The sequence below is a fragment of the Nannobrachium achirus genome (assembly GCF_963921795.1).
Source record: "Nannobrachium achirus genome assembly, chromosome: 15".
Taxonomy (NCBI): Eukaryota; Metazoa; Chordata; class Actinopteri; order Myctophiformes; family Myctophidae; genus Nannobrachium; species Nannobrachium achirus.
The window spans coordinates 25,720,169-25,739,981 of NC_137822.1; the positions used below are offsets into that span (position 1 = coordinate 25,720,169).

The following is a 19,813-nucleotide window of genomic DNA, read 5'->3' on the forward strand; positions in this document are numbered from 1 at the left end:
GGCCCAGCACGTCCCTGGCTGGGAGGAATGGAGGATCGTCAACAGAGCTTCACAATGAGCACTTTTAGGATGGCCTTGGCGCTGTGAATTCCCCTTTCATTTACTCCATGGACTAAGCCTGGAATCACGCCAACCAGCCTATTGATTTGGGTCTAAAAAGAATTGGAAAACCCGAATGCACCATATTGTAAGGGTGAAGTAACTACTCTCCTATAAACCATTGTGCATTGCCTACCTCTCCATTGATTCCTACCAAACGGTAGTTTAGTTTGGCTTGCTTCTTGTAAACTTCAAACAATTATTACTTCTTCTTCCGTCTGCCTTTAAATTCACTGAGGAACATACTGTAGGCCATTGATGAAACTCCTCCATCCCCTTCAGTCTTGTGCCCTCCGCTCCAGTTGTTGCCATGACAGCCCTCGCGCCTTCATCTCCTGCTCTGTGGTTCTTCTCCAGGATGCTCTAGGCCTTCCTCTCTTCCTGCCTTGCGGGTTCCATGTTATTATGTCTTTGAAGCAGTTCCATTTCTTCCTCCTGATTTATGTTTCTATTGTCTCTTGTCTAGTGAGGTCGCACACGTTGGCATTGGAGATGTTGTTGGGCCAGTACAGTAGATTCCTAGGAGGCGTCAGAGTCAGCGGATGAAGAATGTGGTTGAACTACAACGATTGTCATTATTACATTGTTTTTAATGTTAGTAGTGTTGTAAAATATCTGAGTTGACGTGTAGTGATTTTCGACCATGATGTACTATTGACTATTGTGTCTCCAGACTCCAGGCAATGGGATCTGCGGTAGCAGAAATACGCGCGACAGCAGGAGCGATAACATTTACCGGTACATGGTAACACATGCTCCTCCAATCATTGGTGTCCCTGCTACACTTTAGGATTGTGGTAGTGTAGTATTATGTCGTAAACGATACATCATTTTCTTACTGGCTTCTACATGAGCATATAGCATCATTTTACAACCACCTATATAGTAGGGCATTAACGACTTGTGATTTTGGCAAGTCGACTCAACTCAGTAAAAAGTTGAGTTGAAGTCGACTTTATCGCTTGATGACGTCATCACATCACACACGATCCCCCAATTATTTTGGGGGGTCCCCAGATGATTAACTTAATGTGCAACATTGTTTTCTCACTCAACTGTAAACAAACCAACATAAAGTTTAAGTGTATAGTATCTTCGGATTTCTAAAGTGCCAATTTAAGGACTTTTTAATACCTCTAAAATAACAAATTAAACATTGGCCAAATTGTCAAATATATAGAGGTAGAAATTTTGAAAATAGCCTAGCAACGCGAGGCGTTGTGAGCAAGTAGATCTGCTATTTTCTTGTCGATCTTTTCGTTAATGCCCTACTATATAGCTTGTGCTAAGCCTACCTTGGATTGTTGCAACCTTGCAGCGGATAATAAAACCCTCTTGCAGGAAATGAATGGGATTTTTACTTCTGACACCTCACTGTTGAGCTCTACGGGGCACACCTGGGCCCGGTGTGTTGTGTACAGGCTTTAAATATCTATGCCTCCCTCCCCTCTGGTCTCTCTCCTCTCTCCACCAGGTTGCTTTGTGTTTGGAAGCCTGGCTTTGTTCTATACCTTTTCATGCAGCACATAAACTCTCAGCTGAAGTAACTGCTTACACTATGATCTTCATCCCTACTTGACTGATCCTTTGTGGGCTTGTTATTATGCCATGGCTCCTAGCATGTGAGCTGTCTAGACGAGGGTGTGTGTGTGAGTGTGTGTGTGCGCGTGCGTGCGTGGCTAATCTGGATCAGCGGCAAGTTTCTTGTGCATGCTGCCAGTAGACCATGGAAGTAAATCCCCAAATATTTTTCAGAAAGAATGATTATTATTGTTGTTTTTATTTTTTATTTTGCAATTGGTGTTATCCTCTGCATAGTACAGTGTTATATCCGTCTGCCATTCAATGTTATATGAGATACATAAAGGTTTCCTGTGTGAATAAGCTAAAAAGCTTGCTAGGATGTCCTGTTAGTTGACCTTGTACAGTCAGTTAACTGTTCTCTCATGAAACTCTACCTTTTCCTATGCAAACCTCTAATAAAGTCTTCAATCAATCTTCAATCAATCCAATCAACTGTGACACTCGACACTGCACACCTTTGGGTCCTCAACAGCACACCCACCAAGGGTGAAGATGATTGGATGAACGGTATCAGGACAGACATACAGATAAACATACAGTAGGCCTACATAGATTCCTGGAATTAATAATTCATAATGTGTTATGAAACTTTTGTCTGAACTAGTCAGTAGCCAAGATCTCAGATTATTTGACTGGTTCACACATTGTACTTTATTTGGAATTATCACATACACTATGCCTCTTAATTAATGGCACACACAGAGGCCCAAGAAATATACACAAAGATATTTTAGCATGCAGAGTTGCCTGTCGTGCATGACCAGACAGTGGTTAAATGTCTTGCCCCAATTAGTCACAGATGGTGTGCTCAGTGGACATAAAAAGACATCAGACATCCAGATCCCACACACGCATGCACGCACGCACGCACGCACGCACGCACACACACACACACACACACACACACACACACACACACACACACACACACACACACACACACACACACACACACACACACACACACACACATCAATACAAATGCACACATGAATAGCCACACATTGTTGAGTAACCCTATATTTGTGATAATTGACTTGACATACAGTAGGCATACAGTAGGCAATAAAAGATATCTGCCACACTGTCTGTAAACTGAATGTCAGACATGAGTATGGTGTTAGTGGTATGTCCATTATACACACAGTAGCCTATATCTGACTGTATCCTGCTATACCTCAGGGGTGGGCAACCTTTTCGGATAATTATTATCCATGTCAAAACAGGGATAATAATTATAATTAAAAGTCTATCGAGCCATGTAGGAAGTGAAATTGTGCCATCATTTAAATCTGATATTTTTGCCATGAGAGTTCTAGACTACAGGGGCGTGAATGCAGCTTTAGTTGTTGTGACTCAAGTCTCATACTGCAGTTGATTTGTTTCCATCAATTGAGGTACTGAAACGACTGTGTGTATTATGACACCACACCATCCAGTCCTAACACAAACACACTAGAAAAAAAGTGTAATTATTTGCATTGGCTTGCTTATGATGAAGCCAGACGGCTTAAGAAACAAGATTTCTGAGGATGGTGAGTGACAGGGTCAGACAATTAGCACAGATAACTAGTGACATTATTGCAATCTAAACCTTCTTTCACATCTGATTTTGCATTACATGTCTCTTTTATCTCTCCAGCTTGCTTTACTGTGGATTGAAGAAGACGAAGACAAAACAGGAAAGAATAAAGGCGACCAATGCAGTTCCATCCCTGTTGGACCCTTGGCAAATTGGCCCTTTATCAAAGCGGGGCCTCATCTATCAGGCCAAAGACTGGTATTGAAATTGCCCCGCTGACCACAAATCAGGCCAATGGATCGGCCTTTATCTGAGACAAGGCCGTCATCACTCTATAGTGGCCGAGAGGGGGGCAGGAACAGAAGAAGGCCTTTTAAGAGCCTATCTAGCATTCCTATGCTGATGGATGTGGCCCCCTTGACCTCCATGTGACCAGGACCAGTTGGAGGTAGGCCAAACCATTGCTTATAGCCTCAACCATTATGTTGTTGCACATGTGCTTGATTGTCTCTTGGTCACTTTGTAACTCTTACTCATACTCACCTTCCTCTCATTCTCTCCTCTGTCAGTGCCTGTCTACTATGTTTCTCCTCCATTTCTCTCTCCCTCTCTCTGTCTCTCTCTACCATTCCCTGTCCTCTCTACTGTTCTTTTCTCTCACTGCCCACATTCATTTTCTCAGCCAATCAATGCAAATGGAGAACTACTGTAATAAAGGACAAGACAAATGGATTCTGTGTTGTCCACTGTTCCTCCCCGGTTTTAAACATTGTTCCATCCTCAGCTGTGACTGATGACAATTGTAGTCAGATAATGCTTTTCCTTTGCCATAATCTACACAAGCAACTTAACGTATGTCAATATATATGTACTACCCATAAGATATGGCATATTCTGGACTGTCTATATGTGAAAGTAATATGGAGGATAGAAAATGTTATTAGAACGGGACCAAAAACAAACAAACATAGGGAATGATGAGATGATGGCCTGTACCTGGACTGATTCCAGTTGGCATCACGATCAATTTGCCCATAGGTCAAAAGGCATAAAAAGTTTCCAGTTGACACGTTTTGATCACGGAAGTGCATATGACAGCGATACAGGATGATCCCTCTGACCTATGATCTATCATTCATTGGCTCCCTTCCTTGGCAGCTTGCTCTTTTGTGCATCCTCACTGATCAATTCCGTGAGTTATGGGTTTAACTAAAAGCCCATCTGCAATCCGATCCCCTTTTTAATTATGTTTTAAGTGCTCTGTTTTTATTTGATTAGATTCAATCACAGTGCAATTAACCCAATGTGATTTTGTTCATACTCAATCAGAGATAGTGATATTGTCTTTATATGCAGATTCATTAACAGAGAGAGAGGTAAAGTAAAGACACCTGCTTTGTGCCACTGGACTGCTTTGAATACTAGACGTTGTAGCAGAGGGTACCATACATAGTATTATGAAACTCCTTGTATGGTTCACTGTGGCAAACTCAAAGAGATTTGCAAATTAAAACAAACTATATGATTATTTGGAAATACTATTTGATGCCACCCTGGTGAAATAAGTATTCTGTTTAAGGCCTTGGCTTGCCCTTGGTACCGGGAAGGAAAGTGAGGTATAGTAAAATGCTAATCAAATTTTACGAAAACCTATTCTGAATTCTGTAAGCCTTATCCCATCCCCTTGACTCTGTATATGTGAGGTGTTATCAGTCCCCTGGGGAAAGCAGGGGAACCTTGGCCTGCACACAGCCAAGGAAGGGGAAAAGGAAATCTTTGGAGGGAAGAACACCCACGCACACAATACTTGCTTCCAGAAAGTAAAACAGGTCAAGACTCCAGTGGTCTGATAACAGAGGAGGCCTCATGAATTAAAGAGTGGAGGAGGAAATATGACATTTTTCTTTTCCATTCTGTCTATCGGGATTACTCGCTTGCCAGTGAAATTACCTGGAGAGAAGCTGGTCCGATAATGGACTGCCAGAAACGCGATTCACTCTAGTAATTTCCTGCACCTGTAAGGGCAGAGTGGCATTGAAAATTGGAAACACTTTAACTGCCTTGTGGGAATTTTGAGAGAGGGGGCGTGACATTATCATAATAGATAGTTTGTATTTACTTCTTTACCCTTTCTTTCTATTGTGTGTAATAGAGTCATTTTCTGCCCCAAGTACTCCCTGACTGGATGACTATATTATTATTATTAGTAGTAGTATTACAGTATTATTATCATTACGGTATTATTATTATTATTGCGACAGTAGGTCGCAGATTAGTATGTGAACGGTCACAGCTTGACCGTATCTCTGTCTGTCGGTCTGTCTGTCTGTCTATAATGTGGTTCCCCTGACACATCATTGTGACATCACAGGTGTCAGGGGAACCACTCTAACATAATCCCTTTTAAGCCCATAAGGAGATCCCTGATGTCATCAATATTAAGCCCATATCTAGCAGGACTTCATATGGGAATGCCCATATATGGAGGAAGACTGCCCATATGTGTGGCTGGTTCAGACAGGGATCTCCATGTATGGGCATAAAAGGGATTGTATGTTGTGATGTCATGGGAACCACTCAACAGAATCTCTTTTATGCCCATACATGGAGATCTCTGATGTCATCAATATTAAGCCCATATCTAACAGGACTTCATATGGGAATGCCCATATATGGAGGAAGACAGCCCATATCTGTGTGGCTGTTCAGACAGGGATCTCCATATATGGGCATAAACGGATTGTATGTATGATGTCAGATGTGATAGACATCATTGGATTTTCACACAACGAATATCTGAGTAAGCATGTTTGTGGCTCACAGCATATCTCCATATATACAGTACATGGATCTCCATATATGGGTATCAGGGGTCTATATATATGGGTAACTGTTCCGATATAGATCATTGGCCAGACGGCCAAGAAATGGCGCGATCTCACTTGTCGCCCTGAGGCGTCTTACTAGTTAGTATTATTAGTATTATTTGCCTTGTAAGGGAATGACGCAGTGTTGCTAGTTGTATAATACTACAATGAGACACTGACACATAATAACATGTTACATATGGCTTTACTTTAAAGTGACACAGTGCATTCAGAATGACTCCCTTCTCACTTACTCATGGGGATAACAAGCTGGGAGAGTCTCACTCTGTTGTTTTACGGCAAAATAAGACTTCTGTTCAGTTCTGTTCTATTCTGTTCTGTTCTCTCTCCTTAGAGAATGGAGTGATTGATAGGGAAGTGGTAATAGGAGAGCAGGGCAGGAATAGACGAGGCAGTAGTTCTTCTTTCTCTAATGATTGGTTTAAGTGAGTGTTGTAATGGGCTAGAATACTGGGGCCGTGATTTACGGGATCTCTGCCTGTCATCGTGGCATGGAGGCATGCTTTAAGGGCTGTCCAACCTAAGCTTTCAAAGTCCTAACTCCCCCCCCCCCCCCCCCAAGGAAACGAAGATATAGTTGAACTGAGCAAAATGTATAACTGGTGCCCACTCTTGCCAAGTGTGGCATTACATACTTATAATGGAGTGAACACAAGAGGAGTGGCCTTCTCCCAATCTAACCTTTAAGTTGGGGGGGGGGGGAGGAAGGGGGCATAATGGTGGGTGGTGTGGCAGAGGCGTGCAATAGCAACAAAATCCCTGCAGAATGAAAAATGTTATCCAATTTCATACAGTTTAAGCCCTGAGTTTTAAAGTTTCTGAGACTCAAATATGACTCTTTATACCATGATTAGTGATGAGAACTAATCTGAGTTATGATCTCATAGAGTGATAAAAGCAGCCCAGTGGGAGAATAGCAAGAAAGTTGAGACACAGCTGAGTGGAAATGACTCATGTCGTCGGGAACATGGATCACACACCATATCAGGCTTCAAAGGAAGTCCCAGCTGCGCCGTGAACATTGCTGCCTTCCTAGATGAGCTGAATAGTTTTTATGATCATTTTGAGGTCATTAACCACGACTTCCTGAAGGAAGCCCACCGTCACCACTGACACGAACATGGGTCTGGTCTCTCCCTCAAGTGAGGCCTCACCTGCTTCAAGTAATCCACCATTGTTCTGGTGCTGAAAAAAGCAAGGTAACACACATGCTCTGGCGTCCTGTTGCCCTCACTCCCATAGTGAGCAAATCTTAATGAGCAAATATTTTTGCATGTTGCCAGCCACCCTGGACACTCAGCAATTTGCTTAACGGCACAACAGATCCATGGATGATGCCATAGCTACCGTACAACACGTCTGAGAATACAGATATGAGAACACCATATAGTCCCCGCCAGAGCTCATGGACGTAGGAATCAACCCCAGCTTTTGCACCTGGATCCTGGACGTCCTGACAACAGGGATGATGGGCACCAACACCTCTGCCCCTCAACACAGGAGGCCCCAGGGCTATGTCCTGAACCCACCCTTCTATCCCAATCCCTGTACACACAGGACTGTGTGGCTACGCACAGCTCCAACTTCGTGATAAAGCTCACTGACAACATGACAAGATAGGCCGATAACTAACGACAGAAGGAACTACAGGAGAGAGGTCAACAACCTGACACAGTGGTGCCAGGATAACAGCCTCTCCCTCAATGTTGACAATACCAGAGGGCTGATTGTAGACTACTGGAAGATATGAGGGAGGCTGGATCCCTCTACATCAATGGGTTTGCTTTGGAGTGAGTTAGCACCTTCAAGTTCCTCTTCGTTCCCATCACTGAGGACCTCTCCTGGGATATGCACACTGGCCGTGGGAAAAAAGCCCCAAATCCTATCCTATTAGTATACTACAGAGGCACCACTGAGAGCATCCTGATTAGGTGCATCACTGATTTACAGATTACAGATTACACACTGCACCCAAAGTGAGTTTGAAAACATGACCCATGACAAAACACTCCCATATACCTACTTGGTATAAATACAACAATGTGCGAACACAGCAGCAAGATGTGTGAACTGTTGCAATAAAAGAAGGCTAGAGACTGGAATACAACCACCCTAAGGACTACAAATCATTGATTGACATCTAGACCTACTGCACATACAGTATAAACAGAGCTGCTACCTTTAAACACATTTTAAATCTGAAGCTTTTTTAATACTATTTAAATCGTATTGAGAAAAAAATAATTCTGCTATTTGTTCCAAAAGATTTATACCATAGCTTTGTTTACACAACCCCCTCCAAATGTAGTATATATGTGTATTTTGACTCTTGCTTTGGCGATGTAAACATATGTTTTCTCATTCCAATAAAGAATTGAATTTGAATCTGACTGGGTAAAGTGTTGCAGAGCGTACAGACACAGAGCATCAGAGGATGTGATCATCCCTCCCTCCATTCTTCAGGATAAACACCAATCGTGTGAGCAGGTGCCATGGTATTATGGCACGCATTATTACAAACCCTGACCCTAACCTAATGTTTTTTGGACTATCGAGGTTTCAGAATAAAGGGCTGTCAGACCAATGGGCAGGCCCCATGTGGGTGCCACCCTTTGTCAAGTCCCGGCCATTGTCCTGCCCCTCTCCACACCCATTGGTTGCTGTGTCTTGGTGGGACATTCAGTGGGACATTCCATCCACTTCCATGTTAATTCAGTTGCTTCATATTCTTATTCTGTGTGCTCAATTCTAATTTCAAACTTTGTTTCAGTCAATTGGAGCTGCTCAGTGGCAGCATAGTGAATCAGCATGTTTTTGAATGTTTTTATTTCTCCAAAAATTATGTTTTAGCTAATTCAACATAAACTAGACCAGGTCAACCTGGTTGTGCCAGACCCCCTGTCTGTCATCATCATTTATGACATCATGCCTTTTGTAGGCATGTCATCATCATGTCATCATCATATATACCCTTTATATAGAAAACCCGGACAGACATTTGCTTATGTAGGCCTACCCATTTCATGGGTCTGGCAAAAAAGGCGGAACCAGGGCGGGACAAGGCAGATAGAGCCTGCTGGTTGGTCAGTTAGGGACCAACCAGGAGGCTAACAAAGGGTGAATTCACCGTTTGTCAGCCTTCTGATTGGTTACTGAGACTCCCTGACTGGCCAACCAGAAAAAACCATTCACTTTTTGCTATCGGGGGTGGAGTTTGTGCAGTGGAGAATGTTGCTTCAGGCTTTCAAGAACAGTCCGCACTGCGCGCATGCGTCTGGTACGGCCGCGATTTACGGCCGCGATTTCGCTCAATATAATGAATAAGCTTCAACAAACTAGTTCACATGGACCTTATCAATGTAACTAAGAGTTACGATTGGGTACATATATTTTAAATGGGCAGAATTACGAAAAGCCAGCCTATTATGTGAGGAGAACAGATTATAGTTCTCCTCTTCCTACCCAAGATGCAATGCGCTTTCTTTTTCTATTTCTATTCTCTCTCTGATCCAGAGGATTAAACTAATTAAAACATATATTTTCGGGGGGAAATTACTGTTTTGCTATGTAATTACTGTACCTTTTTCTTCCCTTTTTATTAATATCACGTAGATGTGTTTTTTTTGGTACTTTATATAGCTGTAATGAGGCTATGAAAAAAAAAAAATCCCATCCACTTCCACTATAAAAGAATCTGCAATAGTGATTCTGTCCCACTGGGATTAAACAAATTAAAACATATATTTTTGGGGAAACCCCCTGTTTTGCAATGTAACTACTGTACCTTTTTCTTCCCTTTTTATTAATATCACCTAGATGTTTTTCCTTTGGTACTTTAAATTGCAATAATGAGGCTATGAAAAAAAAAAATCCCATTCACTGCCACTATAAAAACAATCTGCCCAGGGTTAATGTCCCACCATAGTAACAGGGCAGAATGGGGCGGGATTTGCAAAAGCCTGAATTACCACCCCAACCATGATTGATTCAGCTTGCTATACTGTCTGGCAAGCGGTACCGCAGCCTCAAAGCCCAGGACAGCTGGTTCCGTACACCAGGCAACCAGGATTATGAACAATAGTCAATGTTGGCAGAGCTACTGTTACAGTACAATAGCTAATGGGGATCTAAATAAACAAACACATTTTTAAATGCTTTGTTTTTGTTGTATTGTATAATTACCCTCAAGTGGCATGCGCACATGCACAGACATTCGCTCAAACCCACAAAAGAAAATCCACACACACACTCACACACACACACACACACACACACACACACACACACACACACACACACACACACACACACACACACACACACACACACACGCGACTACATTTATAATTAGGCCTATTATAAGGCTAATTATACCGTTATTTTTAATTACTATTATTACTATTGTTACTTGATTGTTTCAGAATTATAATAAACATAATTGTCACATTACATGATTACAGGTTTAAAAGTGAAATTATTTTTCACAGTTACAGGGCGAGTTAGAATAGGGAAAGAGAACATTTTGAAAGGAAGAGCACAGAACAAGTAGGATAAAAGCACAGTCAAAATACAAAGTTCAATAAAGTCAAATCAATCAAAGAAATAGCAGTAAGAGTCCCTAATCGGGAGCTATTAAAGCGACCGTCAGGTCACATGTATACACCGCTTTGCATGATTTTAGGGCAAAATCTGTAGGAGCAGTGTCCAAAAATGTGTTTGAAAAAATCGGCCTGATGGTGGCGCTAAATGGGACAGATCCATGTTGATGCCAGGACTCTAGACATACTGCGTACCGCAACTTACAGTTAAAGTGAAGTGGTTAAAGAAAAGAAAAGATGAAAAAGAGAAAGGTGAGCACTTGTCTGTTGAATAGTTCACAGGCCACGTGTATCGGTGCACGGTTGTGGCAGAAACAGTATCATTGAAACCAGGGGCGTCACACCAAATTCTGGGCCCTGGGTACAAGGATTCACTGCGGGCCCCCCATGAATGTTAACTATTGAAAAATAGCAGATTATACAAGCTCACAGCGCGGCACCGAGTGCCGCGCTGCGAGCTTGCATATCTGCTATTTTTGAAAAATCGTGAAAATGTGTGCAAGAAACCTATGTCAAGGACCCCCAAGATGATATGTATTTGGCCACAGACCCCGATCTCAAAATATTTAGTTCCAGGGACCCCCAGAAGCAAAATTTTAGTTAGAAATGTTCGCTGAAAAAATACATATATCCAAAGATTTTCACGCATTTTCACAACTTTTCAAAAATAGCAGATCTACAAGCTCGCAGCGCGGCACTCGGTGCCGCGCTGTGAGCTTGTATATCTGCTATTTTTCAATGGATAAAGTTATTAGGTTCCCCTCCACCTTGGGCCCCAGTAACTCAGTCCCACTTTCCTACCCCTTGTGACGCCCCTGATTGAAACGATCACCAGCACTCACTCGGCCCTTTCAGGATCTCCTGTTATTTATTATGTACTGTAGCTACAGCAACAGATCACTCAGGCTCTTCCTCGGCGTGAATCATTTGCGCTGAGGAAGGCCGTTGGCCCGAAACGTCCGTGAGTGATCTGCTGCTGCTATGTAATAAATAAGAGATCCTAAAAGCACCAAATGAGTTCTGGTGATCTTTTCAAAGAAGGAAAGAAAAGAACAGCATGTATAAAATAGCATCAGTTAGCAGCCGGTATAAACATCACAGTTTCATCTGCATGGTTGGTTAATGTGGCATGATTTACAAAAAACCCAGCAAATATAAAAGTAGCGTGTATTGAGTCACCATCTCTTGTGCATGATATCAACTGTAAGGCTATATACTTTACAAAACCGATAGTGTATAGTGATGAGTGATGAGCCTGAATGATGGACTGTGCAATACAACATGTGAAATGTTTTATTGTCATGTTGATGAAATGTCACAACCACTAATTCCTACTCTCATGTACCTTTATATGAGATGTAACAAGCTAAATCTCGAATCTTGAGTTACAGTTTTATTTGATGCCTATGTCATATGTAAAACAGCTATTCCTCACTTTGTGAAAGGTCATAATGCCCTCTGGGCCTCCACTGGTCTTTTGATGGGCAAACAAAGCCAGAGGGAGGGAACGGTGTGTAAATAGTTTCTCTAATGGAGTTCTAATCGGAGTAGACAATCTGGAGAGAGCTATAGCTGCCCCTGGCTGTGCCAGTTGGGATGACAAGACGGAGGTGACAGTGTGGCGGTTATTATTAGTGCTATCATTGATCAGACAGCCGCAGTGTCCGGGCCGGAGAGAGATGATGGATTTGGTGGCTCCAGTCCGGCTAAGCCATGGATTCCGTCAGAACTGAATGTGTATGTGTAGGTGTGTGTGTGTGTGTGTGTGTGTGTGTGTGTGTGTGTGTGTGTGTGTGTGTGTGTGTGTGCGTGTGCGTGTGCGTGTGCGTGTGCGTGTGCGTGCATGGAAGACACAGGGAGAGAGTGAGATAGAGACAGATGTACCGGTATGTGTGGTGACGTCCGTAAGGCACTTTGGGGAATTATGAGGGTTTATATCCATCGATTGGACAGAGATTGGAATGATCAATTGGAAAGGAGATGACTTTCCATTTTTTTCTTCTTTTTCTTTTCTTGAACATTTCTGATTACTTTTATTTTCTTCAAAAAGAAAACGTCATGTTATTTAGTTTATACAGTTTTCATTCATTTGGGTAAAACACAATTTATTCTTGATTTGGTTATTCAGAAATAACTAGTGTTATGAATTTAATTAGGCCTCAAAAGTGCAGTCATATGTCAATGAGGTTTTTGTGAACGACTCACGATAGTCAAATGGGTTTCATATCCCTGTGCTCAGTGCTTTGCGGATTATAGAGCTCAATGCCTTTTACAAAGTTTTACGAAGTGAGGATCAAGTTAGTTCAAATTACAAAAATTACATTCAATACTATTTCCACTGGCCATGAGATGCGCTCCTCTTTTTCTCTTTCACCGCACACCTGTTTCTGATGCACGCACGCACGCACGCACGCACGCACACACACACGCACGCACGCATGCACACAGACACATGTCTACCTATTGGAGCCTCTCCTGATGAGACGTGTTTCATGTGCTTGAGACATCACACTTTATATATTGGACTCATTCATGCATTGTCTTATGTGGCATCCCTGACACAGAGCCAGACAATAAGTTACCTGCTTTTGACAGCTGCTAGCCTGCACAGATGCAGCATCACATCACGAATTACATTTGTCAAAGTCCTGTAGTGTGGGCCGTCTATAGCAGGCAAATCAATAATTTAACTAACCATGCTATAGTCCTTTCTCAATGCCAATCATATGGCACAACCCAACTTTGATCAATCAAATCACACAAATTGTGCAAAATACTTCTCATGTTTTCCTCGCTTATCTTGACAATTTCAATCAAAACACATCTTCTTACTTCTTGCTAGCTATTCAACAGCATCTTTGCTTCTGTAGACTGTAGGATCATCACAAAGTAAGCTTTCAAAATGATTAAAAGCACACATTTTACAGTTCTAATCTTCCACGGATCAAGCAGACTTGTTCCCAAGCTTATTTAGAGTTAAAAGAGATGAAAAACACACATTTAGATAATGCTGCAATAACACACCAATAAACCTAATTCTATTCCCTCTGTGCCCCCCAACCCCACCACAAAAAAAGGGGTTTTGCTATTGTTTAAAATAAAAAGCTCCTTGCTAGTCCTCGATGGTAAGTGCTTGAAGGATAGTGGGTGCCTAGTGAATGTGATTAGCCAGCTAGGATCTTTATTACCCCCTGTAAAACATTCGGGACTTAATGTGCGATAGAGCTCCTTTCCTTTTTTTCCCCCTTTATGCACTGCTGCAGTGCGTCCCGTCCTCCTCTCCTCATTACAAACATGCTGGGCCTGCATTTCGACACCCCTTGGCTACCCTGGCCTCACACCCCTCCCTTCCAGAGCTAACAGGGGTTAAGCGCCTTCATATGTCACTCTGACACACCCAAGGCCTGCTGGGTAAACACTGACAGGTCATCCTGTGGTGGCGACGTGTACCTCCACCGTTCAAAGATCCATCCGGCTGTTTTAGACCCGTGAAGGGGGGCCCCCAACTAATTGTCAAAACACTACGATATTTATGACAACACTTTCGAGATTTCCATGGGCCCTTGTACGCATGCCCCCAAACACTGAAATAAGAATCTCTAAAACAATAGAAAGAAGTAAATGAAATAATTTTAACACTCATCTTTTATATTCTTACAATATAAAATATGAACCCTTGTTGTAAAAAAAATAAAGTTGTCCTTTAAGTGCTAGAAATATCTTCATTGCTTTTTGCGGATGATGTGGTCCTAATGGCGCCATCGGTCCGAGACCTTCAGCTCTCACTGGATAGGTTCGCAGTAGAATGTGCGGCAGCCGGAATGAGGATTAGCATCTCTAAATCTGAGGCCATGGTTCTCAGCAGGAAACCGATGGATTGTGCAGTCCAAGTGGGGAATGAGGCTTTACTCCAGGTGAAGGAGTTAAGTATCTCGGGGTCTGGTTCATGAATGAGAGAAAGGGGAAGACGGAGAAGGAGATCAGCCGGAGAATCGGAGCAGCAGGAGCGGTTTTGCAGTCGCTAATTCGCACTGTGGTGAAGAAGAAAAAAGAGTTGAGCCGGAAGGCAAAGCTCTCTGTCTACCGAGCAATCTTCGTTCCTACTTTCACCTATGGTCATGAAGTGTGGGTCATGACCGAAAGTATACAGTAAGGTCGCGGGTGCAAGCGGACGAAATGGGTTTCCTCAGACGGGTAGCTGGTATCTCCCTTAGAGATAGATAGGGTGAGAAGTTCAGTCACCCGAGAGAGAACCGCTGCTCCTACACTTGGAAAGGAGTCAGCTTAGGTGGTTCGGACATCTAGTACGGATGCCCCCCGAGCGCCCTCCTAGGAAGGTCCTCGATGCACGTCCCACTGGGAGGAGACCCCGTGGAAAACCAAAGACCAGATGGAAGGATTATATCGCCAAACTGGCTTGGGAACGCCTCGGTATACTCCCTGAGGGAGTGGAGGAAGTTGCTCGGGATAAGGAAATCTGGAAGTCTCAGTTGGAACTCTTACCCCCACGACCCGATTCCGGATAAGCGGTTGAAGATGGATGGATGGATGAAGGTCAACTAAAAGGAAAGGGAGAAAGTGACGGCTAGTTGAGTCTGTTTACTGACAGCTTGTTGCCAAGCTGTAAAAACAAAAAGCCAATTGTAACGACTGTGGACTGTAGGCAGTTTACAATAGACTTGCCTCTAAATCGACATAGCAATCATTTAACAAATTGCAATGTTGGTGTGACTAACCCAGGCAGCATACTACAAAAGAAGACAAATCTTTCTCTATGAAAAAAAGGAGAGAAAAAAAAAAAAAACATTATACTCGATTGCCGTATCTGCATGCTAGTAGTAGTAGTAGTAAGTAATACACTTTTCCCATAGGGCCACATGGAGACCCTATCCTGGACATAGAGCCTATCCTGTTTCTGTGGCATGAAGTAGAAGTACATCCCCCAGCCATAATACATCCGCTGGATGATGCTAGTATGTCACAGGGACTTACTGTACCCCCAATCCAACCATTGATAATGAGTGCCAAGCAGCGAGGCACTGATGGGTCCCATTTCATAGTCTTTGGTAGAACTGAATTGAACCCCGACCTGACGACCTTCCAATCTGCTGGGCAGACACCACAAAGTCACTGAGCTGGTTAGAGTTCAGAGCTTGGTAGAGATTCTAATCAAAAACCTAGTCCTTCTAACCAGTGCTTTTACCAAAAGAACGGTAGGTTCCGTACGGAACCATTGTTTACTTAGATATGGAAGGATGACCTCCCACTTGGGTAATGACGCCCCCTGGCGATCATTCAGAGAAACTACTTCAGCTCCCGTACTAACGTAGGTAGGAAGGGCCTGTCACTCAAACCGGAGTGACCCGCCTCCAGGCTATATAAGCCCCCGGAGGCGGAAGTAACATCCTCTTAATACCACTCTCTGCCACATTCAGTGAAACAGAGGGGCATTACGTGGGAGGTCATCCTTCCATATCTAAGTAAACAATGGTTCCGTACGGAACCTACCGTTTACTGTCAATATTCCAGGATGACCTCCCACTTGGGATTCTTAAACTCCCCTCTAAGCCACAACCTACTCTCATACCCCCACACACCCCTCATACGGGTGAGCACAGCCCAAACGGGCGTGACCCATCACCCAGAAGGTCCCAGGCCCACCGGACCTGGGTGTGAAGGCATGAGAAAATAAAGAGAGACCCTGACAGACCGAAGTCCGCCTCATTCAACTAAATGAAAAGGACAAGTCCGCCTTATAAGTAAGACACACTATATAAGGAAAACACAGGGTCCCCCCAAAGTACCCCAGGTGGCTACATGCCCACCTGTGGGAGGGGAAGATCCGACTCCTCTATGACGTAGAGGAGGCAACTGCACCCAGAACCGAATGCGCTAACGAAGAGGATTCGATATCCAGGTGATAGTAGGCTGCAAAGGTAGAAGGCGAAGACCAATTCGCCGAAACACAAATCTCCTGAACGGAGACTCCCTTTGCCAGTGCCCACGAAGTAGCCACACCCCTAGTGCTATGGGCTTTAAGTGCCGCCGGCACTTCCACACCCGCACTAGAGTAAGCCAGCCTAATAGCATCCACAATCCACCTCGAAAGAGTGGGTCTAGACACCGGCTTTCTGACAAGAACATTGCCCATTTCTACAAAGAGCTGAGAAGAAGCTCTGGAACCAGCAGTCCTGTCACAGTAGGCCTTCAATGCCCTGACAGGACAAAGGCAATTCAGCCGTTCATCCTCCACCGAGACAAACGGAGGAGGATGAAAAGCCAGAAGAACAACAGGCTCCTTAGGAACCACCATGTTCTTAGGAACAAACTTAAGATGAGGCTTGAGCAACACCTTGAGATCATTGTTCATAAACTGCATGCACTCCGCAGACACCGAGAGAGCTTGCAGGTCACCAACTCTTTTAGCCGTGGCCAAAGCCAGCAAAAGAGCCGTCTTGAAACTCAAAAGTTTCAAAGGCATCCCTACAAGCGGCTCAAAGGGAGCCCGACATAGGCCCCCTAGAACCACCTGCAGATCCCAAACTGGGAACAAAGACCTAGTCACCGGCCTCAAACGTTCAACTCCTTGCATGAACTTGATGACCTCCGGGACTTTAGAAGGTGCCTTGCCCGCCACCCCCAGGTGACAGGCATTAATAGCCGCCAAATACCCCCTAAGGGTAGAAAATGCTAGACCACTTCTCAAGCGGTTCTGCATAAATTCCAGAATTTCCTGGGCTGACGCCACATGAGCCACCACAGGTGGAACACGCGACTCACACCAGTCCTCAAAGGCATTCCACCTTCCATCATAAGACGCCCTCGTAGAGGGCGCCTTAGCACTCTGAATGGTAGCAACCACTTCAGAAGAAAAAACCGGCTGCCAGCAGGTTTAACCTTTCACGTGCCAAACCCACAGGTCTAGGACCTGCAGGTCTTGGTGGAAGATCTCCCCCCTGGCCTGACTCAACAGGTCCCTGCACTGAGGCAGCTGCCAACCCGGTTCGCAAAGGAGAGGGGCGATCGCCGATCTCCACGTGCCCTTGTAGGGAGCCACCAGGAGCATCTCCAGACCGAACCTCCTGACTCTCTCCAGAGTGGGTCGGATTAAGTCGAAGGGGGGAAACGCGTACAGTAGACCTCTCGGCCACGTGTGCGCTAAGGCGTCCAACCCCAAGGGAGGACTGCCCTTCACCGCGAAGAACAACGGACACTTCGTATTCTCCGCTGACGCAAACAGGTCCGCCACTGGCTGACCGAACTTGCGAAAAATCTGGCTCGCCACCCTGGGGTGGAGAGACCAATCCTCGTAGCGAGGACCTCCCCTGGACAGGAGATCTGCTCCGCTGTTGAGGAGACCTGGGACGTGTAAGGCCCTGATCGACTTGAGGCGCGACAAGCACCAAACCGTCAATTCTCGAGCCAGACGGTCCAGTGGCAACGACGACAGGCCCCCCTGTTTGTTGACATAAAACATGGCCGTCGTATTGTCTGTCCTGACCAGGACGTGACAATGCAAAATCCAAGGCTCGAAATGCTTGAGCGCCAGGAGTATAGCCATCAACTCCAAATAGTTGATGTGACGACCCCTCATCTCCAGAGGCCAAAGCCCCTGCGCTGTGCGCCCCTCGAAAGTGGCTCCCCATCCACTGAGACTGGCGTCTGTCGTGATCGACTTGCGGGAAACCACCTCGCCAATCGAGACTCCGCTGGTGAGGAACCCCTCCACCAGCCACGGAGACAGGGCGATCGCGCAGGAAGGGGAAACCGTAACCTTCTTGTACTTCAAGGAGGGCGGGATCCCGAGGGATAACATCCATCTTTGAAAAGGTCTCATATGAAACCTGCCCAAACGCAACAGATGTACTGCGGAAGCCATCATTCCCGTCAGTACCATGCAACTCCTGTAAGTGACCTCCTGGCCCACTTGAAAGGAGTCGAGACATTCCCGAAACCTGTCCACCCTCTCCTCTGAGAGACGGGCCGACATGTCGGATGAGTCCAGAAGGACCCCAATGAATGTAAGACGACTTGCTGGAGTCAGCATGCTCTTGCCGTGGTTGACTATGAAACCTAAGGCCTTCAGGTGAGCCAAAACCACTTGTGTGTGACGCGCCACTTCGTGGGCGGAGCTCGCTGAAATCATCCAATCGTCGATGTACGTCGCCAACCTGACGCCCTGCTGTCTCAGCGGGGCGATGGCTGCTTCGGTCACTTTCACGAAAACCCTCGGGCTCAGTGACAGACCGAAAGGGAGTACTGTATACTCGTACAGGCGACCCTCGAAGGCGAACCGAAGGAATTTCCTGTGTGGGGGATAAATCTGGACGTGCTGATAAGCATCCTTCAGATCCACTGAACAGTGGAAATCCCCTTGCCTGACCGACCGTAACATGGTGGGTACTGTTAGCATCCTGAAAACGTATTTCTTCAGGTACACGTTTAGTGCCTTTAGGTCCAGGATGGGACGTAGCCCCCCCCCCTTTTTGGGCACCAGGAAATAACGGCTCCAAAATCCCATGCGGGATTGGGTCCTGTCCAGCTCCACTATAGCACCCTTGCTTAGCAATGAGCTGATCTCTTCTCTCAAAAGACTTGCTTTTAAACCACGTGCTCTGGTATGAATAACCCTGCTCGAAAGCGGGGGTATATCTGCGAACTGTAACCTGTAACCCCTGGTTATCGTTCGAAATACCCAATGGCTCGGGGTGCATAACTTCCACTGGCGCGCACAGCGTGCTAGCGTGTTTTGAGCGAGAGAAACCCCACCACTGTGCTTCCGTGACGGCGGAGCTTTTTGGCGGCCGGACCGGAAGTGGGGAACCTGCGTATCCGTATCCGGAACGACCGGATGCGGAGCGCAAGGGTTCAATAGGCCGCATGGCGGAAACACCTTCTGGTTGTACCGCTTGACTAGCGGAGCTATTTTGCGGCGGGACCGGAAGTGGGGAACCTGCGTATCCGTATCCGGAACACCCGGATGCGGAGCGCAGGGGTTCAATAGGCCGCAAGGTGGGAACACCTTCTGATTGTACCGCTTGACTAGCGGAGCTCTTTTGCGGCCGGACCGGAAGCGGGGAGCTAGCGAATCCGTATCCGGTGAAACCGGAAGCGTTCGGTTT

The 19,813-nt window shown here is 45.1% G+C and overlaps 1 protein-coding gene across 1 annotated transcript in view; it reads left to right on the plus strand.

Annotated features, from left to right (window-relative positions):
• Positions 1–7,498: 7,498 nt before the first annotated feature.
• The window catches only part of LOC308299728 (transmembrane protein 132C), a gene marked incomplete at both ends in the record, with an annotated part of 240,674 nt that continues 228,359 nt past the window's right edge, over positions 7,499–19,813 (plus strand). Inside the window, one exon of the mRNA XM_080743518.1 lies at positions 7,499–7,640. Coding sequence (XP_080599644.1) covers positions 7,499–7,640 — 142 coding nt within the window. The remainder of the gene's footprint in view (positions 7,641–19,813) is intronic.